This window comes from Drosophila persimilis, unplaced genomic scaffold, assembly GCF_003286085.1.
Source record: "Drosophila persimilis strain 14011-0111.01,24,50 unplaced genomic scaffold, DperRS2 tig00000622-arrow-arrow-pilon, whole genome shotgun sequence".
Lineage (NCBI taxonomy): Eukaryota > Metazoa > Arthropoda > Insecta > Diptera > Drosophilidae > Drosophila > Drosophila persimilis.
In genome coordinates this window covers 1109053-1121735 of record NW_020825326.1, presented here as the reverse complement: position 1 = coordinate 1121735, position 12683 = coordinate 1109053, and the positions used below count along the sequence as shown (strand labels likewise).

Below are 12683 nucleotides of genomic sequence, written 5' to 3'. Positions count from 1 at the left end.
GTACAAAGTAAGAGGCATACCGAAGACAATAATCACCGTTTTCGTTTAGTTTTTTGATTTCTATCTCCTTCGAAAGTGACCATCAAGCGCCCCATGCGATACCAAGCAGAAGCCTATTACGCACGGATCCCAGGCAGAAACGCAGCCCTCCTTCCGCCCTACTGACCGAGGAGCGTTGCCGCGTGACGCACGACGCGTATAAACGATCCAATAGCGTACATGCAGAAAACAAAGATCTCGCATCTCGCAACATTCAAGGAAAACTATAACTTCACTCAACTAAAAGAGCTAAGCATGCATTTAAATTACAAATATTAATACTAATTACTGGAGAACTGTGTTAGTGTTAGTACTTTAAGAAGAGTAAGTGTACTTGTAGTATTAGTATATATACTGTAAAGGGAATTATAATGACCTCAAACGGTTCATGCAAGGCAAAATTCGATCCATGAAGCGGAAGATTCTGTAGTGAACAAGACAGGACTATCAACCTCACCCCTCGTCAAGTTATGCGTAAAAATAAGGCAAAGACTTTTTCTAAGATTATATAAATCTTTATTTGTTTATTTCAATCAATCTTTTAGGGTCAGATGTCAATCTTACAACTGCATTCCAGCTGAGGGCGCGCAAAGAAAACATGTTTTGTTTTTGACTGATTCTATATTCCGATCCTGGTGTACTTTGTACTGAAGACACCATAAACAAGAACAGTGTTCGGGTCTTCGTTATATAGGGTTCGAGCACCTCCTTATAAACCCAAGCACGCCCAAGGCCTTATTTACCGTGGTAGAAATATGTTCAAAAAATTTCAGCTTACAGTCCAAGATCATCAATTAATTTTTTAAAAGAGCCACCGCACAGTGTGTGAATTCTTCATTCTAGTAGGAACAAATTGTTAGCTCGTTAGATGTGGAAAAACTTATAAAATTGTTTGAAAATGAATATTTTAAAAATATAAACTAATGTTTTTTAAAGTTTTTATATGAAGCCACAGTCAAGAAATACCAAAAAAAATATATATACATATATAGGTTACAAATTGTTACTGTTCAGACCAGAATATCTCATTGAAGTTACAAAAGTTGACTTTTTAAATTGTTGTTTATTTTTTGCCTGCATTATTTTTGTTTGAGTTTATTGGCATTGGGGGTCTTAAAATTTACTCGAAATAACGATGGTTGTCAAAATATGTGTCTCTAAGGACAAATAAATATTGGTAGCCTATGTTTTCTGCACTCCAAGCAGCAAATAAACCTCACCCTGAAACTGAAAGGCCAGCTGAAAAATAGCATCAGTTCAAGGTCAGCAGTCCTAAGCAAAAAATTTAAAATATGTATTTAAATTCGCCATGAACGAGGCTAACAGAATATGTGAGTCTCGCAGGTGCTGGGAGGGGCCTTCATATGCTTTTAGTCCACCAAAGACGATTAAACGGCATTAAGAGCAGGAAAAGATTATTACTCATTTCTAAGGCTACATACATATATGTTGAAATACCTTTCAATCTACAACCTACAAATAAAGGGTGCATGTCATAACGCCCAGTGTCATAAGGCCCACGGGTGCCCTAGGCGGCGTCCGACTCAAGAGTATGTACACTTTATGGGATCGTCACAAACACTTCCTTCTTCTTTATGATACCCAGTATAAAAATCTGCTGCGGACCCTGGCAAATAGAACATTCCACTCTTCAACATGCAAAACTTAAAATTTATTTGGCAACGGATTGCTGAGCTTTTGACTGCAATTCTTGTGGACGAACCAGCATATCACCATCCAGAATTGTCGTAGTTGTCTTAGCCGAATACCCTCACCTCCATCGCTGTGCCGCTGTCCGAGTGCACAACACATTTTTGGTGAAGTCCAGTCCGGGAGCAGTCGCTGTAGCAGAGTGCCCCGCCCCGGCTAATCTCAGCTGTGATGAACAAATATTAATACAATCCACTCTGGAGAAACAAGAAAATCTGAATGTTCTTACATTTTAAGGGGGCTTGACAAGGTTTGGACACTGGAAATTTTCGACTGCTGGGTGATTTTTCAAAATAGTGCAATGACTTCTAAAATAACAGAGAAACAGTAGCTAAGAAAAAAATTGTGGTTTGGGATGGCAGAAGCTCTCTCACACTATCAGGAATACCTGTGCTATGGGGCGCCATAAAACGTGTACCTTAGCGAGATGAGCACCACTATATCTATCAAACATTTCAGGCGCACAACATTAAGATTATGTATCGGTTGAGCGTGAATGGCCTTCAATGCCCGTCGACACTTCGGCATAATGTAGAGAGCTTCTGAGCTGGCGGTGAACGGGAACATCCAGCAAATGGTTCAGTTCGGGATGCCGATTCTTGAGGATCGTCGCATCCAGCGATTTCTGCAGAAAAAGTCTGCCGCGAACTTCTCCTGTGCTTCACAGCGACAGCCTCAGAAAAAATCGTTGTGCGGAACTGCCGACTACTTGCCGGAATTTGTGCGTATTTGTCAATATCTAGCAAATGGTTCTTAACTTTTTTATCATCTTCAAAGTTTCATTATTGCCCGTATAAAATGTAAACATAATCATAAACATAGATATGCTTTTGAATGAAATATCAAAACTTTGCATACTTTTGGGGCTTACCCGTCCCACAAAGGTGGAAAATCTGTGTCATGGTTACTCATTACTCATTCCCTCTCTTTCACACACTCTCGTCGTGCAATGTATGTGCCTTCTGGCGGAGGAGAGCCATACTGATTGAGCATCTGGCATAAATGTAGAGGCGCGGCTCTAGCTAAGTGTCGGAAATACACATAGCTCCTCTTCACCATCCTCTTTGTCCTCCTTAGAAAAACAAATATATTTTTTTTTAAGTCCTTACATCCTCAACATTTGTGAATCCTATCAGTGTGATTGGTTAATTTCTTCACAAAACTGAATTTCACCTAATATTCAAACCCTGATACTTTCCAAAATAACAAAATAAACACCTTTCGACGAAACTTTGACATTTTATTTAAATGCATATGTTAAACTTTTAAATTAAAATAAAAAAAGAACCATGTTGGACCGCCAAATATGACCGCGGGCCATCGAGGATATTTAGTTTTTTCGCGATTTTAGAAGAATAGTCCCTTGCAATGAGAATTTAACCACATAACGTCCAAGTCAAGATACACTTAGATATGCATGACTAAGACTTCACACCATAAAAAAAATACTGCTCATACAATAATTTAATTGATTCTTGTCCTAACTTGAGTTTTTGCTATAGCCTAAACAACACCAAAAATGGTGATTGTTAAGCCTAAAATTATATAAATGATGACAAAATAATCGACGTTCAGACCTTAAAGAGGTCCTAAAAGTAGCAGTAGTAGCTTATTGTAGGTACACACTGCTGCTGGGAAAGTACACACATACATATACACAGATGCACCAGCTATTAGTAGATTTATTAGGAACTAGCTAACTAGCAGAGCTACATAGCTCAGTTGGGGAGTTGGGCGCCCAGTTGGGGAGCGTCCAAGTATCCAATTGTTTGATGGCCATCTCTTTTCCTCCGTCTTCTCCTTAATGGCCGAGGGTGGACTGTGGATAGCTTGATGGAGCTATCAGAGCTACCAAGTCAGTCGCCAGTCCAGGGCGAGACTGAGGTTGATGCTTCATTCCAGAAGCATTGGGTGTGACTTCCTTAGCGTTCAGCTTCGCTGGGTTCCCGCCAATTTTCCCCCTTGAGGCCCAGTCTTCGAGTTCGTTCAGAAAATCGTATACGAGGCCGGACGCGAGTGTCCGAGAGGAGCTAAAAATACGGACAACTTTCCAAGGACAAAAGTCGCGAAGAATCCCCCTTAGGGGCGTAGGACGAGTCGATATCTAGGGAAAGCGATTTGGCATGTTGTAAGTTGCCCCGCAGTGATCATGGGAGGCGATCGCTGCTACCACACTGGGAACCTCGCGCTGATCTGCCGAAGGTTGATTCACATCGGCACCGCACCCAAGAACAAGGCATTCTTTAGAAATAAGCGCTGGTCGTCCTTTAGCTTATCAGTGACCCCGCTCAGCTTGGAATTCGTTGAAATCTCCAACCTGATTGTAGAACAGCCAACAGAACCACCATAAATTAAAGCTCATTTGGAAACAAGAGATTTCGTACGATCCGTTCTTCACGGAAACTGAACTGTTGTCTTTGTGTTTAAATGTACATATAATATTCGAATAGAAACACACGCATACATTTTTCTACTAAACTTACATAATCAAAAGAACCAACATTCGAATTTCCCATTTTCAGTAATTAGTAAACAGTACAAGCACCGACAGAAACCGTCACCGATTAAATGAAAATGTCCTTCTCGTTTGACTCACACATTCCACACTGCAGTGAGCAAAACAATGCACAACACATTGAGCGAGAGAGACACCACATGCACTCTCTCTCTCTCACAACTTTTTTCGTAACAGTGTGAGTGCGAGTCATACGAAATAACAAGACTCACTCGACAATTATGCCTTGAGTCAATGTCAGCGCCTAGTGCTCAAAGACTATAAAAGCTAGAGCAACGACGTTTTATATCCGGATTTCTGTGATATGTCACTGCTACAAGTATATTTTCTCGCTCTGTCTCTCTCTAACACACATGTTTCATGGTCGGCTTTGCCAATTGTAAAAAGTGAGCGCCTAGATCTCAGAGACTATAAGAGCTAGAGCAACCAAATTTGGTATCCACACTCCTGAGATATCGGACCTTGACCGTTTGGCCTCAAAATTTCGCCACACCCCCTTCCGCCCCCGCAGAGGACGAAAATCTGGGGAATCCACAAATCTCAGAGACTATTAAGGCTAGAGTAACCAAGTTTGGTATCCACACTTCTGCTAGTTCTCACAATAAAACGTTTATCTCAAAATTTCGCCCCACCCACATCCGCCCTCACAAAGAACGAAAATCTGTTGCATCCACAATATTGCAGATTCGAGAAAACTAAAAACGCACAATCATAGAGAATGCCCATATCTATCAGATTGCTGAATCTGGATCAGATCGGATCATCATTAGCCCAACGGAACAAATCAATTTGCAGTGACTACGCAGCGCCCGACGTCACGCTCAGACTGATTTTCTGTCTCTCTCGCACGCACTCTTTGTCGTGTCGTTTAATATTAGCGGCGTCTGCCGTAGGAGAGCCATATAATATAAGGTAATTATAATCCGAGCATAAGACCCTAAACGGTTCATGAAAGGAATAATTCGATCTACAAAGTGGAAGGAACATCGGTATACAATTTCTAGTAAGTCTAATAGGAATCGTGAAGCTTATACGGTTGAAAAGATCACGGCTGTCTATGTCACCGCTGATCAAGTTGTGCATAAAAATCACACCAAGCATTTTTCTACGGTTAACTAAGGATGGGAGGTTTACTAATAGCAGTCTAATAGAGTAAGATGGAAGTCTCACACCTTTATCCCAACTAAGGCCCCCCAAGAGCAAAGAGTAAAAAGTTTTTCTCTACTGATTCTATACGGTCCAGGTGTACTTTGTACACCATACACAGGAGCCGTATTCTAAGATCAGACAAACAAGCGAGTTATAAAGAGTCTTTGTTATATAGGGGTCGACAAATTCCTTTGACCACCTCTTCATAAACCCAAGCATGCCCATGGTCTTATTTACCATGGTAGAAATGTGTTCAGAAAACTTAAACTTGGGGTCTAACATAACACCAAGATCATCCACCAGAGTAGTTCTCTCAAGAGAACCACCAAATAGGGTATGGGGAGCCAACAAGGGGCTAGAAAGAGGAAATGTCATAACTTTGCATTTCGAAGCATTAAGGTGGAACAAGTTTGCTTTCGTACGCTTTTGATGTACAAAAATGATTGAAAACAAATATTTACACCGTGGTTTTTTAGGCCATTCGATAGCATCTTGTTAGCTCTATGTTTAGTACAAAAGATGGGGTTCATCCAATGATTTTGATTGATTTTGATGCCCCTCAGAACAGATACGAGCAGTAATATTTTTTGGTGTTGTGCCGCTAAATATACTTTAAGGCCTATATAACCATCCGAAATGACTTGTGCGATATGGGCACATTGACAAACGGACGACCCTTAGGAAAGAACGACTGATAGGGTCCAACCAGAGCTTCGTAGCCGTCGCCAAGATGATAAGTTCGGACACAACCTCCAGAACCTACAACGCTCGCATAGTTTTGTCGTAAACCTCAGCTTTAATATAATTGCAAAAATGGGATATTTTGATAGCTGGAAATTCTCAAAATTCTCTAATAAATTCGTTTTCGAACAAACGGTTCGTTGCGAAAACTTTTGTGGCATTTGCCCCGCTCTAAAACACCCATACCGTCGATAAGCGTTTTTTTTTTACTTGGCTCAGATTTATGTATGCATGATACTAGCCTCCTTTTGACCGATTTTTATATTCTTAGACGATCATGGAAAATCTTATTGATGGACGTCATACTAATGCCCAAGAATGCACCAATCTCTCGCTTTGGGACATGACGATCGTGCTCGATTCCTTCGCTCACAGCATCGATATTCACGGATTTCGTCCTGCAACGAAGGGCAGTGCAATTGGCAATGGTGCTTTATCAATAACAGTTGAACTTAGCTGAACTTAGCAATCTGGAGCTAAGAATCCAGTTTTCTCGGTTTCTCTTAGTTTTTTGCTAATCGCTAATCGATATTAAACGCGACTGTACAAGATAAAGTTAAGTTAAGACAACAACAAAATGTTTAATGCAAGTGGTTTCTCCGCCCAATAGCATAAGGCGCGACGATTAATGCTCAGACAACCGATGGCAGTCCTGCCGCCTCTCTCAGGAGGCACCATTAAATGTTCCACATTCCACATTGCATGGTGACTCCTGGCAGAGTCGCCAGAAACAGAACTCCTCCCTGGGCTCTTTGGTTGGGAAGGACTGGTTGACTGTTGCGCCTCCTAGGCACTTTCTATTGTGGTACTGAGGACGCTTTCCTCGCTGTTGTACGGCCTTGCCAGTTCTTTGTAAATAAAATCAAGCACAGCCCATCATCTAGCTACAAATCTCTCGCCCGCTGTAAAAAGCCGATACGACCTGCTCGCAAGTTTGCGATGTTGGGTGGATCTCTCCGCGATATCTAGAGACAATCATCGTTTCAGCGGACGGGCCTCGAACCGACTGTAACCACGACTTTATGTGGTTTATCTTGGGCTCCAGACCTTTCTGGGGTTAAGGATCCGTCTGTAGAACTAAAAACGGGGGGGAACGTTGTGAGTTGCTGCGGACACCGCAACTCTACATTTATACCCGATACTTAGTCTTAGTATCGCTCTCCTCCAGCAGACGCCGCTAATATAAAACGACACGACAAAGAGTGCGTGCGAGAGAGACAGAAAATCAGAAACAAATCTTGATTTGTTCCGATTGGCTTTATGATGATCCGATCTGATCCAGATTCAGCAATCTGATAGATATGGGCATTCTCTATGATTGTGCGTTTTAAGTTTTCTCGAATCTGCAATATTGTGGATGCAAGAGATTTTAGTTTTAGATTTAGTGGGTGGGGCGAAATTTTGAGATAAACGTTTTATTGTGAGATCTAGCAGAAGTGTGGATGCCAAACTTGGTTACTCTAGCCTTAATAGTCTCTGAGATTTGTGGATTCCACAGATTTTCGTCTTTTGCGGGGGCGGAAGGGGGTGAGGCGAAATTTTGACATAAAACGGTCAAGGTCCGATATCACAGGAGTGTGGATACCAAATTTGGTTGCTCTGGCTCTTATAGGTTCTCAGATCCTTGAACTCATATTTTCCAATTGGCAAAACCGACCATGAAACCTGTGTGTTAGAGACAGACAGAGCGAGAAAGAATGAAATTGTTTTCTTGATTCTGGCTATAATAATTATACGATCTGGTTCAGATTTTGCACTCTGGAAGATATGGACATCCTCTACGATTCTGCGTTTTCTGTTTTCTCGTATCGTGGAGGCGGAAGGGGGCGGGGAAAAGTTTTGAAATATACTTGTAGCAGTGAAATATCACAGAAGTCCGGATATAGCTTTTATAGTCTTTGAGCACTAGGCGCTGATAGGGACGGACAGACGGACAGACAGACAGGCAGACAGACAGACAGACAGGGCTCAATCGACTCGGCTATTGATGCTGATCAAAAATATATATACTTTATGGGGTCGGAAACAATTCCTTCTGGACGTTACACACATCCACTTTCACCACAAATCTAATATACCCAATACTCATTTTGAGTATCGGGTATAATTATCGTCAATAAAGCTTGACAGCTTTGACAGCTGTCACAGAAGTGCCAAACAATAGAGTGAGTCCTAGCTGTATGTACAACATATCCTGGTGTTTATTGGTTTTCTTAAGTGATTACAAAATACAGTACTAACAACGCACTCACACACTTTTTCATCCATACAAAATCATACACGCAAACAGTGAAGGAGGGATCTCCTGGGCAGCCTTTACTGTATCTCCTCGGTGATGAGCTTCTTGAGGGTGCACTCTCCTGCCCCGAGCTTGTGAAGTATGGCCAGGATGTCCTCGCGATAGCGGTCCTTATGCGCCACCTCCTCGGTCGTGTACTGGTCCGTGTCGAATCGGGTCATGCGCCAGATCACGTTGAGCTTAGCCTCGATAAGAACGTAGTTCGAGGGCGGACAGAATCGCGGACACAGATCATTGATGAAGTGTATCATGTCGGGAACGCTGCACGAGTTAATCCGATTGTTGATAGTGTTTAGTGCGAAGTCCTGATATCTGGCCATCTTCGAGTGAGGAAAGACATTCTCGCAGCTCAGACATCGCCAGTCTGGCTGCAGGGTCCGGGTCTGAACGGGAATGACCAAGCCCCGACAGCCCTGCTCCCGGCAGAACAGCGCCGACAGGTACGTTCCGTTCTCCTGCAGGGGCGAAACAGAGAGACGGGTTGGTTTTAGTTGGGGATCAGAGAAATGGCTAATATGGTTTGTATTCCGGTTTCTGTTAATTTGGGGGATCGGGTTAGCTGACCGCCTCTGTCACTTCACGGCGCAGTACATTCCACTGAAATCCGAATTTTTCGGAACATTAGCGAACTCGAACTAGAATTCAATGTGTCATGCTTATGGAAATCTTATTTTTGGAGGTGAGTCAAGGAGGAGTTTAGTATTGTCAATATACAGACAGGCATAAGTCCAGACAATTTAAATATAAATCGTTTAAGTATACGAGTATGCATGTATAATGAAGATTTCAAAGGCAAAAGACTATGTGATGTGTACTAATCGAAGGTTAAGGAGGGTAAGGGATCAAGGAGGCCCTGAGCTTTCCTTCTGCTGTTGTTGTTGTTTCCTCGTCACCAGCTTGACGCCCCCCTTGGCGACACTCCTGGCAAGTGCAAGAAAACACATAGAGCTAATTTAATTAGGGAACGCATTTGTGTCAGGTGGCCTGGCCTGCCAACGCCCGAGGCCATTATTCAACTAATCCCGCATAAAGAGCAGCAATACCACATCATAATGAGCAGATACAGATATATACATATATACATTTTGCATATGTACACCGAGAGAAAAATAGTAGACTCAGTAAAAAAAAAAAGCACAGCGATATTTAAATAAAACATGTGGTTTTTAAATACAAACACGCTGAGATTAAATATAATTGACTTTAAATCCAACATATAAAATTGTATTTAAATGTCGTTTCAATGGAGACCATATTTAATCAAAATTGAAAATACTATAAAATACTATAAATTTGTATGATTCATTTATATATACATAAGTATAAATGTATTATTTGAATATTGAATTATTTAATTTAAGTATGAAATGTCAAAGATAACTATTTAAATATTAATGTGAAAACGAAATTGAATGTGAAACAATTAAATTCATAATATTTCCACTTCCAGTGTAAATATAATCGCATAAATAATTAAATCGAAGTGTAAATATTAAATATTAAAATTTCAGCATTTTTTTCTTTAGGTGCATGTTTGTATGTATGTATGTACATACATACATGCCCACTCAAACATATGTACATATGTACATACACGTGCTCGTATAGGGAGATAGAAAGAAAAACAGCGACGTTGACATCTAACGTTGGCCAAGAATATATGTATTCTGTTGAAATTCGTGCAAAATATTTGATCGAAATTTCAATAATTGCTTTATACGTAAGTGAGGGCCTTTGCCAGTGGTGTTGTTCGAGGGCCATGCCTCAGATCAAGACTTGTGTCGATGGGACGAAAATGCTAATCGATAATATTTAGATTTCAGCATTATAAAATGAAGCCCTTTTGCAAAAAGGGTAAGTTCCTAAAGCTCTTGTAGCAAAGCTTCTTAGAAAGTAGAAAATCCGCTCAAAAATGTGATTATGCCGTGCAAAGCTAGGAGTATTTATGGAGGTGAAAGTATCCACTGATAGGATTTATGCAGCAAAATTGTTGAAGGTGATATTCCAAGCTCACGATAATCCGAACAGTGAGCAGACTAAATCGATATTATATATTTTAATAAAGACTGTATCAGTGCCATGCTTATATGTACATGGTCCTCGCGCACACTATTGTCGAAAGAGGAGCCAAAAGCGCAGCTGAGCTTAGGAAGCTTTCAAAATTCAGATCTAAGCTTTTTGACTAACTAACCTGTCGACTAAGTTGAATGATGATCTGATAGCCGCAATCATATATTATACGTACATACATACGTATGTACGTGTATCTCAATAAAACGACAAATATATTGGTGCCTAAAGTGTACATTTTAGTGTGTCGTATTCAAGTGTCGGGGAGTGTATGTATCATAAAGCTGCTGTGGGAACGATCGGTCAAAAACATGTTCTCCTGGGAAAAACATATCTGTTTTTTAGATAATCAAATTAAAAGTTCGCAGTTTTGTAACTTTATGTTTCTATATGGACATATAAGTATTTACTTCAGAAAGATTTGGAAAAATCGGACCACTAATATCACATAGCTGCCATAGTAACGAAATATTGATGGTAGATATCAGACGCACTTTCAAATGATAAAAACAAACATGTTTGATCGATCAAGCAAAGATGAGCTTATCTAGGCGAGCTTTTAGAGCACTTTTGGGCGCCGCTTTCGAATATAGTGTGCGCGCGCCCTTAGATAGTTGAATAAGAACCTTGCCCCGGAGCCGATTGGCGATTCACCTACTCACAGTGTTGTCATTGCACCTGGTACAGTCACACATGAAGTGCTTCGTCATCTTAAGGAAGATGCCGCGCGTAAGGTTGCCCCAGAGGATCTTGGTGTAGGTAGTAGTAATCTCCCCGCCCTTTGGTATGTCTCTGGCAGCCCGGACTATGGCCAGGCGCCCGTTATCGAAGTAGTGGCTGGCGTTGGGGGTACACTCGTGGTTCATGATCGCCGTAAGCGGGAAGAGGCCCCGTAGTAGCGTCTCGCGGCCGTCGGTGCGGCATGGCGCCTCAAAGGCGTTCGTGTTAAGCACGCCGACAATCCGGAAAAGCTGATCCATGAAGGGCTTGTCTGTAGTTGGAAAGTTTCGGAAGCATTGCGCTGCCTTGATGATCTCCTGACGGAAACCCCGTTCAGCGTTCGCCTGCATGGCGTCCACCAGATGGCGCTGCTCCTTTCCTAGATGGAAGACCCGTACGGCGGTGAGGATGCGCAGCGACAGTGGGTTCACCTGCTCTTCCTCAGCGTCCGCGTCCTTTGGCTGCCAGCGGCGGAAGTGCTCGCACTCCGCCCGGTGCGTCACCGATCCGGAGCAGGCGGCGCACACGGGCAGCGTGCAACGCTGCTTGCAGAGAAAACCCTGCGTCGGTAGCAACCGGTGGCAGCAAACGCATGTGCTCAGCTGGCCCTTGCGCGCCGTAGGCCCCACCACCAGCGCGCGTTCCCGGAAGATCAGCTCTCCTGCGACGATGTCCCGGGTGGCGAACACCCCGCGGCCGGCCACCGTCGAGGCGGCCAGCGTCCAGTTGGGCTTCTTCTCGCGCAGCTCGCCCAGGTGCATATCGATGAGCTGCGCCAGTTGCTCCGGTGTTGTATCCCGGCAGGGCGCCATGTGGGCCAGCATAGTAGCCGTTGTGTTCATCCTGTTCGTCCACGTGGTCGTTCTTTGACGTTGCTCGGCGATGCCCGATGATGCCCGATGATGCCCGATGATGCCCGACGATGTCAGACTCTGCCCAGGATCGGACCAGCGAGAGAAACAGATATACACGGACGGAGAAATAGCAACCAACGCGACGGGCGGCAACGCAACGAGTGATGTCGCTTCTCTGGTCTGGTCTGGTCGGGTCGCGCTATGGGAATAGCGACGGAGACAGCGACAGTGACCGCGACAGCGGTGACAGCAGCATGAGCGACGGCGACGCCGACAGTGACGCTTATGACGTCGACGCCCTCGGAGAGCATTAAACGCAACTAAAAACGAGGGGGAACGTTGTGAGTTGCTGCGGACACCGCAACTCTACGGTTATACCCGATACTAAGTCAGTATGGCTCTCCTCCGGCAGACGCCGCTAATATTTAACGACACGACAAAGAGTGCGTGCGAGAGAGACAGAAAATCAGTCTGAGCGTGACGTCGGGCGCTGCGTAGCCAGTGCAAATTGATTTGCTCCTTTTGGCTATGAAAATGATCTGATCTGATCCAGATTCAGCAACCTGATAGATATGGTTATTATCTA

At 43.0% G+C, this 12683-nt stretch overlaps 1 protein-coding gene across 1 annotated transcript; it reads right to left on the bottom strand.

Annotated features, from left to right (window-relative positions):
* Positions 1 to 8331: 8331 nt before the first annotated feature.
* LOC6600167 (SET domain-containing protein SmydA-8) lies at positions 8332 to 12289 on the bottom strand. The gene is made up of 2 exons (XM_026990927.1): positions 11186 to 12289; positions 8332 to 8908 (listed from the first exon to the last, which is right to left on the bottom strand). The coding sequence occupies exons 1-2, from the start codon at positions 12083 to 12085 to the stop codon at positions 8471 to 8473; spliced, it is 1338 nt and encodes a 445-aa protein (XP_026846728.1). The 5' UTR covers positions 12086 to 12289; the 3' UTR covers positions 8332 to 8470.
* Positions 12290 to 12683: the final 394 nt, after the last annotated feature.

Excerpts from the sequence above, each read along its gene's own strand:
- LOC6600167 (XM_026990927.1), bottom strand. The coding sequence starts at position 12,085 with ATGAACACAACGGCTACTATGCTGGCCCACATGGCGCCCTGCCGGGAT. Across the intron at positions 8,909-11,185 it reads CCAGGTGCAATGACAACACT|GAGAACGGAACGTACCTGTC; the intron begins GTGAGTAGGTGA and ends TCGCCCCTGCAG.